Consider the following 24,233-nt stretch of genomic DNA (forward strand, 5'->3'; position numbering starts at 1 on the left):
GTGCCTGCTGGAAGCTTTCCATATCAAATCTAAGAAAAAAAAAGTTTTTATAAACCAATGTTAAAAAATTAAACAGAAAATATAATACATACAAAATGAGCATTAATATATTCCAATTCAGAAATCATGGAATCCTCCTATGGTACACATTTGTTTTAATATAAAGAGGTTTCAATATATATATATATATATATATATATATATATATATATATATATATATATATATATATATATATATATATATATATGGCCAAGATAACATCACATTGCATATTTCTTTGTCATTTTTTTATTGTTATTTTTTAAAATCTATGTCTCTATCATATTTTATAGTTAAGAAGGCATTCTGGCTCCAGACTCACTTTTCACAATATGGTGGATCTGGCTCAGTTCTGAAGCTCAGCTCTGGGAACACAGTGAAAAAATGAACCTCAAACAGGCCTCCAAGTATAACATCTCCATCCTGGTACATTCCATTTAACTTGAAGCGTCCCTGGAGCTGGCAAGTACCTGATCTGTGGACTAAAGCTGTAGAGATGCATTTAAAAGACAGATACAGGCAGATGTTTACAGTAATCCACATCTCTCTCTTTCTGACCCACTCACCCATTCTGCCTACTAATTTATGACGACAGTTGTGTGGGGTGTTGCTTTAAAGAGCAGGAGGTGCTAAGTGGGCATCTCTGGAAATCATGATGTCACTTTCCCATCCTTATCATTTCTTTTTCTAATCTATATTAAGAAATGGTAAAAATATTTAGGTGTTTACATTGTGGGTTGTTAGATGAAAAACAAAACAAACAAGTTTATAAAAGATATTTACAATACATTTCAATGCTTATTTAGAGGCGGTGAGCAGGAAAACTTGGAACTAAAAAAAAAGTATTGCTAAAGGATAGTTAAACATTTAGATGAACAGACTACAGGACTCAAACAAATGATTATATCTACTGTATGTCAGTTCTGCTTTTGACTTTTGCTGAACAATAAAAGAAGAATTTTATATGTAACAGAGGCCAGTGAGTAAGTGCTGTGCAATTAATTTTTCACTCCCTTGATCTCAAGAGACGCACTAGCAACAGAGGCTGGTGGCTGCAGTCATTTTGCAACAACATCATCATGCAGCCTCCTTGTTAGTGCGTCCGCCTCCCATTCCGGAGACCCAGGTTCGAGGCCCATGATGTGTGTTAGCGAGGACCCGGGAGAGAGGAGTCAGATTTAGATTTATTATCTTTTAGTATCTGATTAAATACATTATGTATCTATGTATCTGAACATGACTTCTAGGACCTCCAACAGTAAAACAGGCCCACAACATTAAGATCCAGCAGTATATTTTACCCTGAACAAGGGGTACTTGGTGGGTTTGGTGCTCAAAAGCTCTAGTTTTTTTTGTTTGACCATAGAAGCCGGTGCCAGTTGAAGTTCCAGTCATGTAAGTGTGACTAGCCCAAGGATACTTCTATCCTCTTCACCACTAAGTAACAAAAATATGTAATTAATGTTTTTTTTGTTTTGTTTTTTTACTAAAACAAATGAAAGGAGACACATTGTAACTATGAACTCAGTTATGTATTTAAGATGCTGTCACATCCTACAACCTTGTCATCTGCAGAGAGAAACGGCCACTCAATCACCAAAAAACACATAATGTTGGACTTACAGGCATCATAGAAGAAAATACAGTATTTTACTGGAACTTGGTCTTCATTTTACTATTTCCAGTTTCTATTTTATTTTACTTATTTAATTATGCTCAATGTCAATTGAAATTTATTAATGTATTCTGCTAATAACTGTTGTTAGAGCACTGTCATTTTGGTAAAAATTCACGTCATAAAAAAATAAAAGTACCTAATTGACACATTGTTGTTGTTTTTATGTAAAACCCTAACAAACACTGTAGGATATTGTAATACCAGCTAGATAGAGGAGTAAAAAACAATATAAATAAGTAATATATACAGTAATCAAAAAAATATATAAATATGTTAATATACTATTAATGGGGGGGGGGGGGGTGACTATGATTAAAAAGGTTTTACCATTAAGGTCCTGTGTAGCAATTTCAAAGCATAGTTCTTTATGGAACCCTATAAAAATGGTTCTGCAATTGTTACAGCCAAATAACCTTTTTTTTTTGTAATGTTTAGAACCGTTTTTATTAAGAGTGTAGTTATAAGTCTGAATATACTCACTGTTATTTATTTATTTTTTCCTGTATTTCCACGTTAAGTTACTGGCAGTACGGTTGCCAGTATCTGTAAGTTACTGTATTTTGGATTTACAACAATGGACTGTAATGCAATTTTACAGTAGCTAGAACAATTTACTGTAAAAATACAAAACATTATTGTACTGTATTTTTTACAGTACTTAGTTTCTACTGTATTTTTACAACCCAGTCTCATATAAAAACGTACCCTGACTACGTTGGTCCAAAGTGCAAAATGTAGAGGGGTTACAATAATGGCCCTTGAATTGTATGACTGTTACGTTTTTTTTTGCCTATTCTTTTCCTATTGTTTAGCGTCCAAGTCACGTGACTTTCAAGATTCCGACCGTGAGAACAAAAAAACATGGCGGACATTTCTCTCATTTTTAGTGAAAAAAAATCAATATTTTGAGTTAGTCTCTGCATAAAAATAAGTTTTGATTACATTTCTAGCGAGAAATATATATTTTATTTTCAGAATATTCACTCAGGGGATGTACATAATCACTCGCTTGTTCGTTGTTGCGAAGATTTTTCTGATCTCGCCAGAATAACGTGAAACTGCAACGTTTTGGTTGCTATGGACGCTGCTATCGCCTAGCATAGCTGTGGCCCCAGATTCCACATACTCTTCCTTACGATTTCGCTCCGTCTGACAGATCAAACCCCTGCCCACTATATGCGTTTCGTCTGAGGTTGATTTGCTGAACAACACATTAATCCGTGGCAGCGGGAGAAACTAATGTTGACAAAGTGACGAGTTACGATCAGTCCGCTGTTTTTAATTTTGACATCTACCGGAACACCGGAACCTCCGTGCATTTTTTTATGGTTGTTATTGTCCTCTGGCATGGTTTTAATATTGTTGTATTGTTGTATATATTTTCCTTCTCATTTTAATGTTTCTCTTTGTATTTTTTTTGATGTATGGCATAATAAAAAAATAAATAAAAAATAATAACCTCCGTGCATTTGTGTGGTGCGATCTCATTGGTGGGTGTTGGGTGTTGACGCGTCAAGGCCCCACGAACAAGAAGAAGAAGAAGAAGAAGAAGAAGAAGAAGAAGAAGAAGAAGAAGAAGAAGAAGAAGAAGAAGAAGAAGACGAAGAATACGAGGGAAAATAAGCCGGAAAAGTTAGACAAGGAGGAAAAGGAAGCGTGGAAAATTAACTTGACCAAGCTGAAAATGAATCACCTTGACCACGAAGATGCCATATTCCTGGTTGATGCATTCCTGGATGAGTGCAAGGTAAATAACATTATCTCAGTTGTGGAAAAAGCATACGAATTACATACTAATTACAATGTCTAAGACCATAATAGGCTCTGAGGTATAGCAGGGAAGAAGTATCAAGGTGCAAAATTGCAACACTCCAAACAAAGTGCAACTATACAGTACCAGGTTAAATGTCTTTATTCAAATGCAAGATATAGTGCTGAGCTGAGCTGAGTTCACACGTTAGAGCCAGTGAGAGTTTAATTCAATATTCTGTCAAAACGTTTAACTTTCTTTTCTATTTTTCAATGAAGAACGGGTTTTCTAGACAGGGCCACAACCGTTGGACTGAATTTTTACAATGTAATATTATAACATTGGTTTTATAATGAGATGTTTATAGGTGGTGATAACCTTGGTGGGTGGTGGTTTACTCTGTGGCTTAATTGTTTATTTAGGTGGATCAGCATGGACAAACAAAAGGAGGTTCAAAACCATCCACAAAGTTGTGTGTTTGGCCTGATGAGGACAAAGATGGTCAACCTCTGCCAAAAAGATGTAGAGCTGGAGAGAAACGAAAGCGAGATTCAGCTACTGGTTGGTTTTTTGTCTGTTTTTTCATCATTAGTTGCATTCATTATTTATTGAGCAAGTTCTAAATTGATATTTATATTTTTGCAGTTTCTTCAGCAAGCGTTAAAAGCGTGTCCTGTGCTCCGTCTACCAGCACAACTGAAGACACAGTGATCATCGAAAATTTTGGTTTTTTTCCCTTAATACTTTTTTCCTCATTTGTTATGTGGTAATTGCCCAGATTTAACAATGCCTTCTTCCATTTTCATTTTCAGACTCCCTCATTCAAGATGTCCGAGAACTCTTGGGAAGTGGTGATGAACAGTCTTTCCCCTCAGAGTGGAGGAACAGGCAAACTACCTCTCTGGAGAATTGGACAGTAATGAGGCCCTTCATGCTGAACAATATGTTGTCATCTGAGAAGCCCAAGGAGGGGGTTTGCCATCACTGTGGACACAAGGCTGCAGTAGTGATGTGTAGGGACTGTTTACCACGATCACTCTACTGCACAGCCTGTGACCTTTCCACACATGAGGCCCTGGTGCTTCATAACAGAGCATCCATGGTGGAGGGGTTCTTCAGACAACTGCCGCCATCCACTTTTGTTCAGCAGCACGAGGGAGGGAAATTCTCCTATCATGAAAAAGGTGGTTTTTAAGTCTCAGGTTATATAGGCTGTTTTACATTTTACACAAATCCTGGTTTACTCCAACAAACATGCTGGATTAAGTTGTGTTTGATAGAAACAACACCCTCTCTGTTGAGTTTTGGGTTTCATTTACTCTAATATGTAAACTAATTCTGCTTTTTAGATTGCATGTTACCAATCGTTCCTCCCTGCTGCGACTGCTCCACTGGGCAAACAAGCTTTTCCAAGGGAAAGCCAGTTATTTTAATTGGAATGAATGGTAAAATTTTTTTTTTATTATTTCTTCATATTGTGTTCATATTGTGTTTTTTGTTTCTTGTGAACAAGAGATAATTGTTTTTGTCTGAAATTTCAGGAAGATACAACCTCTTCCTTCCATCAGTAAACTGCTCCTGTGGAAAAACCTTGCCAGTGACCATAAGTGATCTGGTTGAAAGTGGTTACTGGCCAGCCACTGTCAATTTTGAGACCTTGTACATGGTGGACTTGTTCACCACGTATGAGGATCTAAAAATCACTGCCCCAGGGATGTCCAGACAAGCTTTTATCAGCATGCTCGAGTGTCGTACAAAACTCTTCGGGCAAGTAAGTGGACTCATCATTTAGTTATCCTGTTTGGATCACCTTTTAGAGATTCATAGAACAGATTCATTGTTAGGACTTGTTGTTACAATCCCCAAAGTTTCAGCACATATTTCTTGACAGAGCCCTTTCTTCATCATGACCACAGTCTAAAGCCAACCTTCGACACAGTTACTTACTTTTTTGTTTTTCACTTTTGCTCTAAGAGTGGTAAGATTTGTGGGGACACAATGCAGAGGGCCTTCCTCGAATGGGCCTATGCCAAATTTGAGGTTGACAAGCTGTCTCAGGTCCAGCATTTTCAGTGCCCTGCATGCACACCATCCATGTTGGCAGTTGCAGTGGATGGGAACCGCAAATTATATCGTTTCAAAAGCCAACCAGGGTGTGTAACATTCATGTACAATGAAATGCTAGTGAGCCACAAATTACTTTTATACAGTAAATTTAACCCACATCTATATATTTCTTTCAAGACCTGATGGGTTTTTTGATGGAGTCTTTTTGGCCAATGATGCTGATGTGTCCTCCTTTGTTGATTACATCCATGAAACAACTGGACATGTAAGCTAAATTTATATTTCATGTGTAACACCACAATTTTACATTTTTATGAATGCTTGCCAGTTTTTTCCCCAAAATGTAAACATTATTTGGTTTGCATCAAATGCCATAATACCATGATTTACAGTTTTTTTTTTTTTTTATGTAACTGTGTAAATGTCTGTATTTGCCCTCATCTTTTTAAGAATCCAGGGAAAGGGAGATGTGGTGCGGGTCAGTGGACCGCAGCACGAGAGTCTGACAACAAGTCTGGAAGCAAACTAGACGAGGAAGGTGTTGAAGTTGCTGTCTGCCGTCATGGGGTTTTGCTCAAGGGACTGAATATGTTCCGTGGAGAAATATTTGCATACCCATTATATCTCCAGAAACAGCTAGCTTCACAGACCGTCCAGTTTTTTTGCTCTGATGTGGTCTGCAAATATTGGCCATATCTGCAGAAAGTTGTGGGCCACTGTCCAGAGTTGGAGGACTTGCTGAACATGCGCCCATTTCTCTCCATCATGCATGCAAAAGCGCATTCATGGATGTGTGAGGTAATAATGACAATTAGATGTATTACTTACCATTTGCAACACACATTATGATTGTCTGTCCTCTGCCCCTACTTGTTGTTTTCCAAATTATAACATTTAAATGTGTTACAGTTAAAATGGGGGGGACGCAATCAAGAAGGAGCTGGAACAACAATCGGGGAGGAGGTTGAACAGGTTAACAGCTTCCTCTCTCGAGCAGCCATATGTTCCAAGTACATGTCAAAAGCCGGTAAGCATTTTTCATGTAAAGTTGTGTCCAAATTGAGACCAAGTGGTTTTAACACTAATGCTCGGCCTTTGCTTTTTAGAGTTCCATGCATAGGTGCTCCCTTAGAAAACAACTGTCTAGTCAGCACTTTTACACTGATCAGGATTCTCTTAATAATAATTTAACTTCTGACACGTTAATTAATTGTATGATTATTTCCAGGTTTATGTGACAATATTAGAGAATGATCAATGTAGTATCTGACCTGTGGTCCTCACTGTGAACCTAAATTACTGCACATACATTGTGTGTCAAGTTCGCACAGACATGCTAACTATCCAGGCAAGTGGCTGGAACAAGCGAAAGGCAGAAAACCTTGACCGGACACTGGCCAAAAGATACATCAAGGTACAACTAGGAAAATATGTATAATAACATTTTTGTTTTTAAATTCTCAGCATTTGTTAACAAGGATATTTCTTTTGGATAGACTGTACAAAGGATTGCAGAGGCAACAAAGGACCTAGAGAAACTCACAACTGAGTTATCTCTACAGCAAGACACAGTCCAGCAGTGGGTGTCTGATGTGCAGCAGTGGACCTCAGGTACTTTGAAAAAATTATTTGATGCGATATTTTAAGAATCATAGGCTCTGCTCTTGTACAGGGCATCTGAAAATAGGCTGATTGTAAACTGAAATTGGCATTAATCAATTTGTTTGTTGTCGTCCAAAGGAGCAACAATCCAAATTGACCTGCAGAGGACCATCGAGGGGCTATATTTGGGCATCAAACAGCGAAAATTTCAGCTGTATCGTCAGTCTGGTGAGAGCAGAAAAGGCCGCTAGTAATGCAGATTTGTGAAAAATGAATTCACTACTGATTTATACATAGTAAAAATAGCAAAGCCTTTTATTTAAAAAAAAAAACATCTTTTGAAATAGGTTTACTACAAGTCAGGGCAGCATACTGAAAAACTGTCAAAATCATAATAAGGTTGGGTGCAATATGCAAATATTTCCAATATTTCTGCATTGTGCAGAGATATCCTGACCTACCAATTTTGTACTCTATTTAAAATAAAAAAAAGTAGATTCTGAAAAAAAAAATTTTTCTCAATTTTTCAAATGATTATGAAACTTGTTATGCAAAAATTATCACACAACATCTGTCACAATAATCATAAAACATACACACATATTGTGAAGTCTTACTTTGTATGGTGCTTTTGTGTAGTGATCGTGTGAATGTACACTCATTTTGTGTTTCTCATTGTAGGTGGGAACAAGCGAAGGCATCAACTGAGAAGAAAGATTGCTGTTGAGAAGAAAGCCTTAGAAGTTGCCATCAATGACCACAATGCTACTGTGGGGGAAGTTGAAAAACTGCCTCCTCCCAATGAACTCCTGGCTGTGGACAACTACTCCTGGCCATGGGAATGTAAGTACTTCCCCTGAAATGCACTGAATACAAATTGTTTGATTCACACATCTTGATGTAAATATGGAATCCGATGTAAAAAAAATGTTAAGACACTTGGGCAATATGCAAAAAAAAAGAATGCAGTAATTTGTAAATGGATGTGATCAGACCCCTTCGCGAAGTGCTGATGTTCTATCTCATCCTGTCAATGTTTATTTCTCTGTTGTAGTAGTACAGCATGCAAAACATCTTCTGTCCCAATATTTTTATAGGAGGTTTTAAGATAACACTTTGATGTAATGTATTGCAGGTCATGGTGATATGGAGCGAAAAAAAATGTTTTTGACAAGGTAATGCTGCTGGCTAGACTAAAAGAAGAAGAATTTATTGTGGTTCGCGAAGTCAAGCAGCACATGGAGTACATGAGGAGTGTTGCTGGACTGATCGAAGAGTTTACCTTTCAGCTGACTGAAGACACCACTGGGAAATGTAAGGACAACACATAGGAAGTCTCTTTCTTCTATTTGCTTCTCTGGTAACCATTGGCTCATTTCTTTATATTTTAATGTCACATTCTCAGGCAGTACAGAGGGCTTAATGGAGAAAGGACGTGAAGGACTACTCTGTGTGCTGAAGAGAAGATTGCGTGAAGTTGAAGCACAACTGGCTAAAGCACGCACAACATACAGAAGTATTCTTGGACTGCAAACATTGCCCTTAGATGACTTTTCTGAAGAGGAAGACTCAGAGAATACTTCCTCAACTGATGAGGAACTGGGAGAGTAGTTATTAGGGAGATGATGTGTTTACATTGTGTTGAACCCAAACGTCAGTGCTGTAATAACTTGTATGTGAAACCTGAGGTTATTTTACTGCTGTTGTAATATTTCTTTGTGTTTAGAGCATGTACTGCAAATTCCTCTGAAACTGTAAAAACCCATTATGTTAGCCCATTAGTCCCCACCCTCTGCCCCAACCCAATCACTGGTGATTCACAACTGTCAAACATGACAAATTACCTTTGTTTTTTATAGCATTACTTTTTTGGTCGAAATGTATTGCGCATCCCTACATAGCTTCACTATAGTTGGTATATAGTGTACCTACTGCGGTTTACATAGCCTATTGTATTCTTACTCTCTCCAACAGTGTGCTATTCCAGCTTATGTTTCCACATTAGTATAGTATATCAATACTCACTCACTCTCACACACTCACTCACTCACACACACACACACACACTCACTCGCTCACACACTCTCACTCTCTCGTTCACACACGCGCACACACACACACACACACACACACCCCTGATGATCATAAAAAACCCTATTCCAGTGGAGTTCCTATGTTCAATGAATTTACAATGAAGACAAGATATTTAATGTTCAAACTGAAAAGCTTTACTGTTTGTTTACAAAGATTCTCTCATTTTGAATGTCATGGGGCATGGGTATGCCATGGACACTAACACACCCCCATGGCTTTTGAACTTAGCACTGATAACAATCTGGGTGGTCCTTTTCCTCTTTATCCCGAGGTACACAACGTCCATGATTTCAAAAATCTATTTCAAATGCGGACAGCTCTCATAGCACTTGTAGTAGCGACAAACTGTGTTAACTGACAATTGTTTTCCAAGGTGTTCCTGAGCCCACATTAATATCCTTTACAGTAGTGATTCCCACCATCACATAACATCCCCAGAAGGCTCAGTCATTCACAACCAAGGATGACTTGCTCGTGAATGAATTCCGGGGATGCCCCTTTTATGCCTAATCATGACACTCACGTGTTTCCAATGAACCTGTTCACCTGTGGAATGTTCCAAACATTCCCAGTCTTGATTCTGTCCCAGGTTTTTAGGAGTATGTTGCAGAGCTCAAATTCAAAATGAGTTAATATTAGCTAAAAAACAATAAAGTTTTTCAGCTTGTCTTTGTAGAGTATTCAATTTAATATAGGTTGAAAATGATTTGCAAATAGTTGTATTATGTTTTTATTTTCGTTTTACAGTTGACCAAACTTCATTGAAACTGGGGTTTGTAAAACCCATTGAATCAGATTGACAAAATCTTCATACTTAGTAATTCATTATGTGAGACACTGTGGTCTGTGAACCATACAGCATATGGTTAAACAATTTCCATGAATTTCAATGAGTGCCTATATCTATATCTATATCTTTCCAATTGTAATGTGATATTATATATTAGTTATTGGAATAAAGGTATTTAGACCAGTCTTCATTGTAATAACAGCTACATTTCTCAACAGATATGTCTGCAAACAATAAAAAGAAGCAGCAGAATTCTGCAGCCTCAGACATGTCTACAAGGAAGAAACTGAGGGGGAAAAAATCACCCAAAGGTTATTAAGCTTTCCTAGATTTACATTTCACCATTTCAAATCAGACTTCAAATAAAGTGATTATTTTACCTTAGCCAGATGTACGTAAGTCATAAATATATCATGTGTTGCCTGTCAAAATCATTTTTTAATTAATTGATGAAGATTTATGAGGTCAAACTCATGTACTTTTTTTGCTCTTTTAGAATGTAACCATGGTATCCTAGAAGGGGAACCTTACTACCCAGTGAAGAGGGTGATCCGCTGCAAAATGCAGAAGGTTAGCTTTACAATAATTAAAAGTCTCAGATGTACTCAGTGGAATTGCAGCACCCCAACTGGAAACCCCTTAACCACATAACTTTGATGTTTTTTCAGGGGATCCAAATGAAGTTGGTGGAATGGGAGCCCTGTTCACTCTGGTATGTACAATTTATCATAGTTTTGATTGGAATAACCTAATTCTTAGTACTTCAAAACTTAAAGTAATATCCTTGGTTTGTATTTGTGGGTGGCTGTGGCTAAGTGTGTCGAAGTGTCCTTGGGCACTCTTCGAGGGGGTTGCACATCTAACGCTGGATATTTCACATGCAAGCATGTCAGTCAATGAAATAATCCATGCCATGGGACCTTTAAGGCAGATAAACCTGACTGCCATAATTGAAAGACATATGTTGAACATAAGAACCAATTTATTCTGAGCAAAAGGGGAGGTCTTTCATGACCAAATTTTCAAGACTAATATTGTGCAGCAAATTGCAGAGGTCTTTTACAATGGATACCTTCAGAGCAGAAGTATATGATTTCAAATAACCGGCTACACCGTAGGTAATGCATATTCAAACCTTAACCAAAATATTACCATAGGCAGGGAATTTACTTTTATCAGGTTACTGTAAGTTTATAAACCTACTGAATGAAGGGGTGGCTTGCTGTTCCTCATTGCCCTTAACCTTGTCATGTTTGTTTTGAATTTAATTCATGGCTGATGTAAAGACCTAAATTAATAACAATCTCTTTTTATTACAGTGGGGAAACTTGGCCGCCACAGTGGGTGACGGAGGAGAACACCACAAATTAAGGAAATGTTCAATCCCATTGTTTTGTTCCATAAGCTATGTGTATGTTGTTTACAGTATATTAAAAAAATTTAAATTCAAAAGCCTGAAAGACTCCCACTTTGTTGCAACCAGAGAACACATGCTGTTTTTACAAAAGCTTGACAGATCATCTCTCTCCTTCACACATAGATGATAGATAGATAGATATTGCATACTTCAAATAATATAAATAAAATTAATTCACCTCCATGCAGAGAAAAACTTGATAATACACCAGAAATAAGTTATTACCACTGATCTTTAATATAGATCAGTGGTTATTACTAAGACCAGACACGTGGTGGCAGCACTGAATATGTCATAAGAAACGTCATCACATCAGTGGAACACTGACTGGATATTTATTGAAATATTATGCTCGAGGAGTAATACCACAAATAACACGCCAGTCCATATTCTTGGACTAACAATGATTCCAAACTAAAAAAAGTACTTCTTCTTTTTTGTAACTCGTCACTTTGTCAACATTAGTTTCTCCCGCTGCCACCTCAGACGAAACCATAGACTGTAAAAATATATGGACGTAGTGTCCGTGACGTCACCCATAGACTCCTCGGTTTTGAAGCCTAAAGTGTGCAGAGCGGGCCGTCGCCATCTTGGCAGCGCGTCACCGCGTGACTCCTCCCGGATAATCGAAAATGGGCAAAAAGGCGGGAGCTGATTGCTGAAGCCACGCCCACCTATCGCGACGGCAATGTCAGCAGCGGCAATCCACCTGTCACTCAAGTGGCCACGCCCTTAATTATGCAGAACTTTAAGGCTTAATATAATTTAAACGGATGAGTTATAAAAAAAATCACCCCCCTCACAGTTGTCATGAAGGGCAAAATAAGCAATGTAGACCAAAATCATTTTTTGAACCAGGCTGTAAACGTTTTTTTCTGCTGTAAAGTTGGGCATTTTAACACGAGGAGTCTATGGGAATGACTCCCTTCTGCAACCAGCCTCAAGCGGCCGGTAGATGAATTGCAGTTTTAGTCACTTCTTTATTGGCTTCACGAGAGAGAGCGTGAGGTTGCCGCTCGGAAGAAACGCATATAGTGGGCAGGGGTTTGATCTGTCAGACGGAGCGAAATCGCAAGGAAGAGTATGTGGAATCTGGGGCCACAGCTATGCTAGGCGATAGCAGCGTCCATAGCAACCAAAACGTTGCAGTTTCACGTTATTCTGGCGAGATCAGAAAAATCTTCGCAACAACGAACAAGCGAGTGATTATGTACATCCACTGAGTGAATATTCTGAAAATAAAATATATATTTCTCGCTAGAAATGTAATCAAAACTTATTTTTATGCAGAGACTAACTCAAAATATTGATTTTTTTCACTAAAAATGAGAGAAATGTCCGCCATGTTTTTTTGTTCTCACGGTCGGAATCTTGAAAGTCACGTGACTTGGACGCTAAACAATAGGAAAAGAATAGGCAAAAAAAACGTAACAGTCATACAATTCAAGGGCCATTATTGTAACCCCTCTACGTTTTGCACTGTGGACCAACGTAGTCAGGGTACGTTTTTATATGAGACTGGGTTGCAACATGCGATGTTGTCATCAAACTGCACTTTCCACATGTACAGCTAAAAAAAAAAAAGACGACAAAGTGGAACTTAGTCATTTTCCAAACCGCTAAGCAAATATATACAGTTTCAGTACATCCCTTACGAAAAAATAACCATGGTTTTATTATAGTAAAACTGTAGTAACCCATGTTTTTTTGGCGTATTGACTGCCATTTGTAAAACCACAGATTTACTACAAATACCATGGTTAAACTATGGTTAATATAGCAAAACCATGGTTAATTTGTGGTTACCATGGTTTAACTACAGTAACCATTTTTTTTTGGTTTTATTTGTAGTAAAACCATGGTTAATTTTCGTAAGGGCTACCACATAGAGACGTCGTTGCTGATGCTGCTCTTGTTAAATTTCAGCCTCTGGATCTGATTCTGGATCATAAATATATGCCGAATCTGACTGTTAGCCATGGTTTGTTTTGGTTGGTTTTGTCCTCACGGTAATGTCACAGCTTCCAAACGCTCTCAACGCAAAAGCCTACTGGTGCTCGTGATTCTTTAGCTCCGCCTATACGTCACGCCTCCAGCCGGTCGTGTTTTTCCGGGAAAAATCGGTACAGACTATCTTTCTCTTATGAATATAATAAAACTAAAGACTTTTTGGAGTTATGAAGGATGCAGTACTACTCTATAGGTACTCAAGATTAACAGGATATTGAGTGAAAACGAGCATTTCACCCCCCCCCCTTTAACATTCATCAAAAATTTGTTGTAAAGCTAGGTCTAACGTGACTTTGCTTACAGATTGGCGTGAAATCAAGGCTCTCATAACAACCACGCTTTTATCTTTAAAAAAAAAAAACCCTTGGAAGGGCAAGGGTAAATCAACAGGACAACAGTACAGAGACTGACCGGTCCGATTGAAGGGCTGACGTGATATTTTACAGGAAAATACTAAAACATGAAGACAGCGGGAAAAGAGCTCAAATACATGAGAACCCCGGAAAAAAACAGGAGGGTTCACGGTTACTAACTATACTTTTGAAACACATAGTTAAAAGTACATTTGTGAATGGTTGTTAGCACTAACAGTTACTAAACTAGCAGCTAGGTGTAGCGAAGCTTACTGTTGTCCGGATTACTGTATACTGTTTGCCGGCTTTATTATCTGCAGCTGCACATGAGATTCCAATGACTTGTAGCTTCGGAACTGTTCTGAAGTGTATGCGCTCACAAAACAAACAAGGTAGCTGAAGATATCTGTAATGCAAAAGTGCGGCTATGATCACTCTCCCCATCTCGCCTATCTTCTGTGGTTTCATCCTCACTTCCTGCACTCTCTCAGTTTTCTGCTCTGGACACGAACAGTGCTACGGACACTCTTTGCTCTACTTTAACATTTTGCTTGGACAACTTTTGCCCATTGTTGTCTAGACCAGCACGCACTGCCCCATTTGCCCCCTGGCTGTCCGAGGTTCTCCGTGAACATCGCTCTAAACTCAGGGCTGCAGAGAGGAAATGGCAGAAATCAAAAAAACTCTACGGACCTCAGTGTGTATCAATCTCTCCTCTCTTCCTTCTCTGCAAATGTCTTCACAGCTAAAACATCCTAATACCACAACAAAATTAACAGCTGCTGTGATGCTCGGACACTCTTCAAGACTTTCTCTTCTCTTCTTAATCCGCCGCCTCCACCTCCTCCATCGACTCTTACCGCGGACGACTTTGCAGCTTTCTTCACAAATAAGACAAGATCCATCAGTGACCAATTCTCCACACCGCAGACTGAGGACAACTTCACAATGACCGACGCACACTCTTTATCCTCCTTCTCCCCACTCTCAGAGATAGACGTCTCCAAAATTCTCCTGTCCAATCATCCTACTACTTGTCCACTTGATCCTATCCCCACTCACCTCCTTCAAGCGATCTCTTCTTCAGTCATACCTTCGCTTACTCACATTATCAACTCCTCTCTTCTCTCTGGAACATTTCCCCTAGCATTCAAGCAGGCTCGGGTAAGCCCACTGCTTTAAGAAACCATCTCTGAATCCAGTGCTTCTTGAAAACTACAGACCGGTATCCCTTCTTCCATTTATTGCAAAGACACTTGAGCGAGCTGTGTTCAACCAGCTTTCTATGTTCCTTGTACAGAACAACCTCCTGGACAGCAACCAATCTGGCTTCAAAAGTGGCCACTCAACTGAGACTGCTCTGCTCTCGGTTACTGAAGCCCTGCGACTAGCAAGAGCAGCTTCAAAATCCTCGGTACTCATCTTACTGGACCTGTCTGCTGCTTTTGACACTGTTAATCACCAGATTCTCCTGTTCACCCTCAAAAAGATGGGCATCTCTGGAACTGCTCTCCTCTGGGTTAAGTCCTACCTCTCTGACAGATCCTTCAGTGTGTCTTGGAGGGGTGATGTTTCAAAGTCACACCACCTTGCTACTGGGGTTCCTCAAGGCTCAGTACTTGGACCACTTCTCTTCTCCATCTACATGACATCTTTAGGATCTGTCATTCAGAAGCATGGCTTTTCTTATCACTGCTATGCTGATGACACCCAACTCTACTTCTCATTCCAGCCAGATGACCCGACGGTAGCTGCTCGCATTTCAGCCTGTCTGAGTGACATTTCTATCTGGATGAATGACCATCACCTTCAGCTTAACCTTACAAAGACTGAACTCCTGGTGATTCCAGCTAACCCATTGATTCATCACAACTTCTCTATACAGCTGGGCTCGTCCACCATAACTCCTTCGAGGACAGCCAGAAACCTAGGAGTTGTGATGGATCATCAATTAAGCTTCACTGACAACATTGCTACAACGACCCGGTCCTGTGGTTTGCCTTATACAACATTAGGAAGATTAGACCCTTCCTGTCAGAGCAAGCAACCCAACTTCTTGTACAAGCTCTTTTTCTCTCCAGACTGGACTATTGTAATGCTCTCCTGGCGGGCCTTCCTGCATGTACTTTCAAGCCTCTGCAAATGATCCAGAATGCAGCAGCGAGGGTTGTCTTCAATGAGCCAAAAAAAGCTCATGTTACTCCTCTCCTCATCAGGTTACACTGGCTACCAGTAGCAGCTCGCATCAAATTCAAGGTACTGATGCTTGCCTACAAGACGACCACTGGCACGGCACCAACTTATCTAAACTCACTGGTTAAATCCTATGTGCCCTCCAGAAGTTTGCGCTCTGCAAGTGAACAACGCCTTGTTGTGCCATCCCAAAGAAATACAAAAAATCACTCTCACGGACCTTTTCCTGGACTGTGCCCAGCTGGTGGAATGACCTCCCAATCTCAATTCGTACAGCTGAGTCTTTACTCATTTTCAAGAAACATCTAAAGACTCATCTTTTTCGCCTGCACTTAACCTACTAACACCAGCACTTTTCCTTTTCATGTCTTTTTCATTTAATAAACAAAAAATAAAAAATACCTGGCTATGCGTTCTATACTAGACTAACTGAGACTTGTCATGGCACTTGTATACTGTTGTTGTTCTCTTGTTGACCTAACTGTTTCTATTTTTCTCATTTGTAAGTCGCTTTGGATAAAAGCGTCTGCTAAATGATTAAATGTAAATGTACATTCGCGAGGTCATCAACATGGCCACCACGTCCCAGAATGCAACGCGGCACCCAAGCCCTATTGTCAGTGCTGGACGAAGTACACAAATCAAGTACTTGAGTAAACTGTAAAAGTATAATAAAAGTGTAGTAAATATACTCCTTTTTAAATTTTACTCAAATGAAAGTACCAAAGTACTAGATTTTTTAAGTACTTAAGTAAAAAAGTACTGAAAGATAGATTTAGCATTTTTATATAGGATACTTAATTTAATTTTATATTATCAAATATTTTTTATAATCCTACTGCTCAAAATAACTGGGATTTTCCCAAAATAACCACTATATGGAGTCAAGATATAAGTTGTTGTTGATATGAACTAAGGCCCAATCCCAATTCTATTTTATACCCCTTCCCCTTCCCATAAGGATTGGGACACCACTACTATGCCATCACACGTCATCATTCGTCGTCTAGCTCTTACAATACACACATATACTGGTGTGCATTAGAGCCTTTAATTTCTTTACATTTTTTTTTTTTTTTTTAAATCGTTTTGTATTAATGAGCTGCTTACTGACACACACACATATCAGAAATCGATCAGCTCACACATCCAGGAGAAAATAAACTTGTCAACACTGCCCCGCGACTTTTATTAAATACAGTTTAGAATTGCTACATTATATTTTCCAGCAAAGAGAGAATACAATCGCTGTTTTTAAGTAAACTCACTCTAAAAAGATAAACGCACACACACGAATACACGCTACTTCCATTTCTCTTTCTCTCTCTCTCTCTGTTTGAGAAAATGGTTTAGCGATTTCTAATTATTGAGGGAATTTGCCCCCATCAGTGTCTACGGCAGTTATCACCCTGATCAGACAAGAAAATATGCTGTGGCACTATCACGCAGTCTTTAATGATATGACGTTAGCAAATGTTAGCGATTTTTTGCAAATGTCTTTGAGTAACATGACTGTTAATATGAACTCACAATTGAATTTAACATAAAACTAATGATTACTTTTCGTTAAAATCTTTATTTATGGCAAAAAAGCTTACATTTATGTGTCTTTTTGTTCGCCGTAGCAGCCATGTTGCTGAGATAATTCATACCCCTTCGTTTGAAGTGTGTTCCCAAAAAATCTTCATTTGAAAGGCTATCTGGTCCTTTCCCTTACCCCTACGGTAGGGGTAAGGGAAAGGACCAGATAGCCTTTCAAATGAAGATTTTCATTTGAGGGGCCCTACCCCTCCAACCAAAAGAGAATCGAGACACCCCTACCCCTTCACATGAACGTGCGAAACAGAGGGGTAGGGGAAAAGGGAACGGCTAAGGGGTAGAATTGGGCCTAATGTTCACTGAGAAGCTTACACTGCGATGTACCTAAGATAAAACAGAGTTGACCATCTGATTTTCACCAGTATGAAAAAAAGTGTTTTAAAGTTTGTTGTTTTGCAGAACATCACAATTATATATGGCATGAGAATAAGGCCTGATCAGGAAGAACATTTTAAGGAAAATATGATTATATTTTCATAATGATTTCTTCCTTCTTAAACCTTGCCTGTGGTGTAAAAGCACCTCTGGCCAAATGCCCCCAGAGCGCATTACTTTCCACTTAATTACTGTAGTTACCATGTTCTGAACATCACATCCCACCTCCCCTTACCTCAACTTAGCACAAGGAAGCTTGTTAGCTAGACAGTTAGCATCAGCTAACAATATTTATTAACTTCCAGTTATGAATAAACATTCATATCTGTCTACTCGTCTAGTTAATCGAAAAAACATTTTGGCAGCGGGGGATTTGAATGTGCATGAGTTATTTTATTTAATCTGTGCTATTGTAAGGTTTTTGTTATTTTTTGTTATTTCTTTTATTTTACCTAAAACATATAGAGACACCACCGAACGATGTGATGGCATTATCTGCATTCAAGCATTTCAGTGGGCTTAAACAGATCACTTTTTACAGCAGATTTAGTTCACAAACAACTGAGTTTTGACCTAAATATGATTTTCAGTTATAATAATTAATTGTAAATACATTTCAACATTTATACATTTTAACAGCATCAGATGCGCGCGCTCACAAGATCTCCAGGTTCTTACTTGTGAATTCAGTTCACTGGAGACTCGCACTAAACAGTTTATTTAAATCCGTTGAGTTGTTGACTCGAGAACAGCTGCAATCGGATCATTCTAATTTGTAAACGAATCGTTTGGTCTGATTTGCGATCTGATTTAAAAGGTTCATTGAAAAGATATACATTTTTGGACAATACTCTGGGTACTTTTTCTGACAGCTGGAGGATAACCAGTTTTTTGGTGGGGCCTTGATCCAGTGGATTTATATTATTTTCTCTTTTTGGGGACATTCTTTTTCGTTTTTTCATCAGGTATTTAAATTTCCTCCCTACCCCAAAGCAGAAAGAACTGTTCGGTAACATCTTTATTATTATTATTATTATTATTATTATTATTATTATTATTATTATTATTATTTTAGCTTAAAAGGATATAAACTGTTGGATTGTGGACAACAAGCCTACTCGTGAACTTTTGCTATATGCATGTTTCATTTGGGTTTATAAAAGTGTCAACAGATTGTGATATATTTGCTTTTGTCTACCAAGTGTCTAATTTGTCTCACATCCGTGTTTGCAAACATGCTATTTCTGTGTTTTACATTTTTGACTAATGAGTAAAAGGAAACAATAGTCAAATCCCCTCCTGAAAATGATTCAACACTTTTGTAAAGAGCTGGTTATATATATATATATATATATATATATATATATATATATATATATATATATATATATATATATATATTATATTAGTTTATATATATATATATATATATATATATATATATATGGTAATTAAAGAAAAAACATACACTGTTATTATGAAACAAAGTGACATATTTGTACTAGAAAAGTGTGATATTGGGGTTCAGATACTCTGAACCCCAAGTGGATTTACACAAACTTGAAATGTCTAAAAGTTTTACGTTGTGCCCCACTCTCCACTACTTCATCATAATAATAATTATTATTAGTAGTAGTATTAATTAATTAATGAATTAATAATTTAGCTTTTGTATTATCAAAAGTGACTTACTAATTACTAATAAGAAATACAACAAGATAATGTTCATAAAGTGACAATAAACCTGAGACAACGCTTCAGACATTAGAATAGTACAAACAGAAAAAGAGGGACTAAAAAATAGTGGAAACATAGAGAAAGATTAGTTATTTATTTATTGATCAGGATACAGTTAAGTGCTGATGGAAGAGGAACATTTTCAGCTCTTCCTTTCATACCTTTCATCACTCCACATTCCTCAGAAAATGCATTTTATTTCTAGATTTAACTGTGTTAAAATATTTCAAGCAATCCTATTTTTGCCTTTTCTCTGTACATTTATTACCCCTTGTGGGTTTATGTGTTGCATTCCATTTACCTTTATTGCTTTAATACTTTATTGCCTAAAGACTGAGTGCTTGAGACAGCTGCTTGGTTTAAAAGTGTCTTCAGAATAAGTAGTGCTTAATACATCACACAAAAAGGTGTTGCTTATTTATGAAGATGAAACTCAAAAGTATAAGAGGGAGTCAAATTAGAATTCTAATATTTTTTTATTTTTTTTTATCACAGTAATGTAGAGCTACTTATTTTGTGTTTCTCTTCCCATTATGTTTTTTTTAGTGTTTTTCTCTGGATGTGAAAGGATGATGTAGCACTTTGGGGCAAATATGGCAACCAGTAATCCAAAACTAGAAGCTAGGATGGCAAATATCTCCACGGCTACTGCATATTTCCCTGGTGAGCTCACATATGCTGGAACAAATGCAATCCACACAGCACAGAAGATCAACATGCTAAAGGTGATGAACTTCGCTTCGTTAAAATTATCTGGAAGGTTCCTTGCCAGGAAAGCTAACAGGAAACTAACTGCTGCTAGGAAGCCAATGTATCCCAGAAGCACTGCAAACCCGGCCACTGAACCAATGGTACATTCATATACTATTTTGGAGCTAATATACTGGCTATTTTTAGGGGTGTTGGAGAAGCATTTGAAAGCCAGACAATGCATATTATCACCTGGAGTGCTGTTAGGACCAGAACTGTGCATCTTTGTTGAGCTGCTCCAAACCATTTCATTGCACCTTTACCCTCTGGTCGAGATGACTTGAATACGGCTATTACCACCATAGTTTTGACCAGGATGCTGGAGATGCACAGGACAAAGCTTATGCCAAACACAGCATGTCTTAACTGACATGTCCACAACTTTGGCCGACCAATGAACAGTAGCACACACAGGAAACACAGTTTAAGTGATAACAGCAACAGAAAGCTGAGCTCTGAATTGTTGGCGCGTACTATGGGGGTGTTACGGTGATGAGCAAAGATGGCCAACACAAGAGCACAGAAGCAGGTGCCAAGCAGGGAAGCAGTGGTCAGAGAGATTCCCAGAGCATCATCATATGATAAAAATTCTTCTTCTTTAGGAACACACCTGTCTTTATCTGGATTGGACCAGAAATCATCAGGACATATTGTACACTCATCAGCATCTGGGGAGACAAAAATTGAAGGAGGGAAAAATAATTACATTTGATAAAATATATTTGAATGTTAAAATAGGAAATTATTATTATTATTATTTATTATTATTATTATTATTATTATTTTACTGTCTATACTGTCATCACCGGTTGTATGAGAAATTTCTCCATCTCCACATGGCAAGCAGTCAAAACAGCAGACAGGAAGACCCTTCCTCCTGGCACGTCTGGTTCCTGGGGGGCAGCTCTCACTGCACACAGACCGTGGGGGCTGGAAGAGACATAATCTGTCATGTATCTGTCATCTGTTTTACATGATAACATCTTTTCATTAATTTATTCTCATTTGTTTTATCATAACTTTGACCAGTATTCAGACTATGTATCTGCAAAAAAGATGATTAACATGCAGTGTTAATTACTTTTTTTGTCTCAAAGTTCCAGTAAAATGCTTCCTCGTCCAGTGTGAGCACCTTTCCTGTTGCTGCCCCTTCATTTACAACACCAACTGTGCGGACAACAATTAACCCATCAGAGCTTGGCTGCCAGTTCAGCACATCATAGATTGCCAGAGCATCTCCATTCTTATCAAATGAAACAAGATCCCCAAAACCTGTGGTGAAGTTCACTTTCTGTAGGTAGTGAACCAGCTGTATAGTTTGTAGACAGGATAGTTGTTATATATGGTGCTACTTATTTTAATTTGGTGTATAGTTCTTTATTTTATGTGATATAATCTGCACTATATATTTGTGCCTTACTTGCCAGGGCTGCAAGTTGGTTATATCTGCACATTTGTTCCCACTGAATGGTCCTCTCCCCTCCTCACACTGCATCAGGTCATGAAGTGCATGTGCCACTGCATAAACTGTTTTATACACATTATATGAGGCCCTCAGCTCTGAAACATCAGTGTATGATGTATCTGTGTTGCTCAGATCCTCTTGCCCTGAACACATTTTTTCTCCTGTTCCTCCAATGTTAAATCTGCACTTAAACATGTTCTCCCAGAAGATTCTCACCATATTGTTTCTTTGATCATTATTAGGACGGAGATGTAGTAGAAATTCATGAAGTCCTTGAATCTCTCCACGCCTAATGGCAATGCCCAGTGTGCCCCCTAGGAAGGGCAAAAAACGCTGAGTGTGAAATAAGTGTGAAGTAGACCAGGCTTCACTTGCAATCCATTGTCTGTCTGTTACATTCTGCAATACCACTTCATCCATCAAAGGCAACAGATATGTTGAAGTGGAAAAAACCACCACCACTCTCGCTGTAGAGGCTTGTATCACTCCCACTGTATGCTGAATGTCTTTGCGGTTGTTATCTAGAGGCAAGATTTCAGAAAAAGCAACACACCCTCCAAACACCTGCACATCCTGGAGGAAGGATTGAGCAGCGTGATTGCCATAGTCTTCATCACTGTAGACAAGACCAACCCAAGTCCATCCAAAATGTTTTAAAATCTTGATCATTGCCCTCACTTGGAAAGCATCACTGGGGACTGTTCTGAAGAAAGATGGGTATTTTTCTCTGTTACTCAAACAGGAACAGGTGGCAAGGTAGCTTACCTTATAAAGAAAAAGCAAGAGGAGAGACAAAAAGAGCAAGATAAAGAAAGACAGAGCTGCATGACTATTATTTACATACAGACATTATTTTAAGCAATAGAAAGATTCTGATCCTAATGAAAACTGGTATACAGAAACATACTGAAAAGTACAGAAAATTTAAATACAATGTATGTCATTTAATTTAATCTTACTATAGGTACTCGAAATAGCCCCAGAACACTGGAAATTGCAATAGAAGGAGTGGAATTTGAATCCCCGACAATCCCAATGACTGGAGGTGGGCCAGTGCAGTTGAGGTTAGAGAAGGACTCCTCTGTTCCACTAACCAGAGAAAAGGCAGCCCGGAATGCCATTCCTAGCATCACACAGTTGTCATAAAGATGGTAACCAAGAGTGATGTTAGGCAGCAGGTTTGGATTTTTATTGATCTCATCTATAGCAAAAGCCATGGTTTGTGCCTGCTGGAAACTTGCCATATCAAATCTAAGAAAAAGTAGGATAAATGTTGATATTTAACAGTTCTAAAAAGGTAATACAAAAAGGAAAGAAACAAATAAAAAAATAAGTGAAACAGCATTTGAGCAAATTCACATTAGCAATAAACACTGTATAGCTTGTATATCCTTGTATAGCTATACTTATCCACTCCAGACTCACTGCTCACAGTACGGTGGCTTCGGCTCTGTTCTGAAGCTCAGCTCTGGAAACACTGTGAGGAAGTGAACCTCAAACAGGCCTCCGAGTATGACATCTCCAGTCTGGTACATTCCATTCAACCTGAAGCGTCCCTGAAGCTGACAGGTACCTGATCTTAGGACTGAAGCTGCAGAAATAAATTTAAAGGAAAGATACAGGAAGATAATTAGAGTGGTCCACATCTTTCTTATTTTCTGACCCACTTACTTGTTCTTTTGACTTATTTATAATGAAGGTCATGGGGGTGTTACTTTTAGAGAGCAGGCGGTGCCAAGTGCCCATGCCTGGAGATAATGGTGTCTATATTTCATTATCCATTTCTTGAATTAGCATACTTTATTTGTAATTGTTTTTAGTTAGGTTTCAGGTCAAATGTGTATTCTTTAAAGTTAGAATATTTGACTTAATATGTATAGGGACTAAGCCTGGTAATTTAACGTGTTAATTAGATTAAGAATGGAGAAAAATAATGTGTTAAAATTATTAACGCATTTAACGCACTTGCCCCGCCCCAGACCTATGTGGATCATCTGCCATTTCATACAGTCGACTGATGACTAATATGAGGCAGGGCAACATCTTACTGCGTGATGGAGCCTAGAGAAAATCCCTAAAATTCAAGATATGGGGCAATCGGTGTATAACATCAAAGTACACGCGAACGATTCAAAAGCACAAAGAGTCGTCTGCTCTCTAAGCTCTTGTGGTACTTTGATGTTACACACCGATCTGATGGTGATGACCCGCTTCAAGACAAACACGCCTAATGATTTAATGAACCATTCATAAAGAACCATTTACTTCACTCCTGAATGAATCAGCCATTTGAACAAATCAAATGAATGAA

At 38.3% G+C, this 24,233-nt stretch overlaps 3 protein-coding genes, 2 long non-coding RNA genes and 1 pseudogene across 5 annotated transcripts in view; 4 read left to right on the top strand and 2 right to left on the bottom strand.

Annotated features, from left to right (window-relative positions):
* LOC127977344 (extracellular calcium-sensing receptor) overlaps positions 1-585 on the bottom strand; it is a 133,075-nt gene extending 132,490 nt beyond the window's left edge. Inside the window, exon 1 of the mRNA XM_052582219.1 lies at positions 365-585. Coding sequence (XP_052438179.1) covers positions 365-585 — 221 coding nt within the window. The remainder of the gene's footprint in view (positions 1-364) is intronic.
* Positions 586-3,919: 3,334 nt separating this feature from the next.
* LOC127977498 (uncharacterized) lies at positions 3,920-5,262 on the top strand. The gene is made up of 5 exons (XM_052582384.1): positions 3,920-4,031; positions 4,116-4,196; positions 4,283-4,654; positions 4,820-4,915; positions 5,012-5,262. Exons 3-5 carry the CDS (start codon positions 4,390-4,392, stop codon positions 5,260-5,262), a joined length of 612 nt encoding a protein of 203 aa, XP_052438344.1. The 5' UTR covers positions 3,920-4,031; positions 4,116-4,196; positions 4,283-4,389.
* A 2-nt stretch (positions 5,263-5,264) lies between these two features.
* On the top strand, positions 5,265-6,036 carry LOC127977454 (uncharacterized). The gene is made up of 3 exons (XR_008158229.1): positions 5,265-5,623; positions 5,715-5,802; positions 5,988-6,036. It is a non-coding gene; the product is annotated as an uncharacterized LOC127977454 (long non-coding RNA).
* A 13-nt stretch (positions 6,037-6,049) lies between these two features.
* LOC127977499 (uncharacterized) lies at positions 6,050-7,999 on the top strand. Its single transcript, XM_052582385.1, has 6 exons — positions 6,050-6,335; positions 6,447-6,564; positions 6,860-6,951; positions 7,034-7,148; positions 7,278-7,367; positions 7,821-7,999. Exons 1-6 carry the CDS (start codon positions 6,126-6,128, stop codon positions 7,997-7,999), a joined length of 804 nt encoding a protein of 267 aa, XP_052438345.1. The 5' UTR covers positions 6,050-6,125.
* Positions 8,000-10,240: 2,241 nt separating this feature from the next.
* LOC127977450 (uncharacterized) lies at positions 10,241-11,439 on the top strand. Its single transcript, XR_008158226.1, has 4 exons — positions 10,241-10,334; positions 10,520-10,593; positions 10,692-10,735; positions 11,343-11,439. It is a non-coding gene; the product is annotated as an uncharacterized LOC127977450 (long non-coding RNA).
* Positions 11,440-20,212: 8,773 nt separating this feature from the next.
* LOC127977352 (extracellular calcium-sensing receptor-like) lies at positions 20,213-23,568 on the bottom strand (annotated as a pseudogene).
* Positions 23,569-24,233: the final 665 nt, after the last annotated feature.

Source organism: Carassius gibelio, chromosome B18 (assembly GCF_023724105.1).
Source record: "Carassius gibelio isolate Cgi1373 ecotype wild population from Czech Republic chromosome B18, carGib1.2-hapl.c, whole genome shotgun sequence".
NCBI lineage: Eukaryota > Metazoa > Chordata > Actinopteri > Cypriniformes > Cyprinidae > Carassius > Carassius gibelio.

What these genes read in the sequence shown, in the direction of transcription:
- LOC127977499 (XM_052582385.1), top strand. Translation starts at nt 6,126, where the DNA reads ATGTTCCGTGGAGAAATATTTGCATACCCATTATATCTCCAGAAACAG. An exon ending in TGTGCAGCAGTGGACCTCAG is followed by an intron (nt 7,149 to 7,277) that starts GTACTTTGAAAA and finishes TGTCGTCCAAAG; the next exon opens with GAGCAACAATCCAAATTGAC. An exon ending in TCAGCTGTATCGTCAGTCTG is followed by an intron (nt 7,368 to 7,820) that starts GTGAGAGCAGAA and finishes TTCTCATTGTAG; the next exon opens with GTGGGAACAAGCGAAGGCAT.
- LOC127977498 (XM_052582384.1), top strand. Translation starts at nt 4,390, where the DNA reads ATGAGGCCCTTCATGCTGAACAATATGTTGTCATCTGAGAAGCCCAAG. An exon ending in ATTCTCCTATCATGAAAAAG is followed by an intron (nt 4,655 to 4,819) that starts GTGGTTTTTAAG and finishes TCTGCTTTTTAG; the next exon opens with ATTGCATGTTACCAATCGTT. An exon ending in TATTTTAATTGGAATGAATG is followed by an intron (nt 4,916 to 5,011) that starts GTAAAATTTTTT and finishes CTGAAATTTCAG; the next exon opens with GAAGATACAACCTCTTCCTT.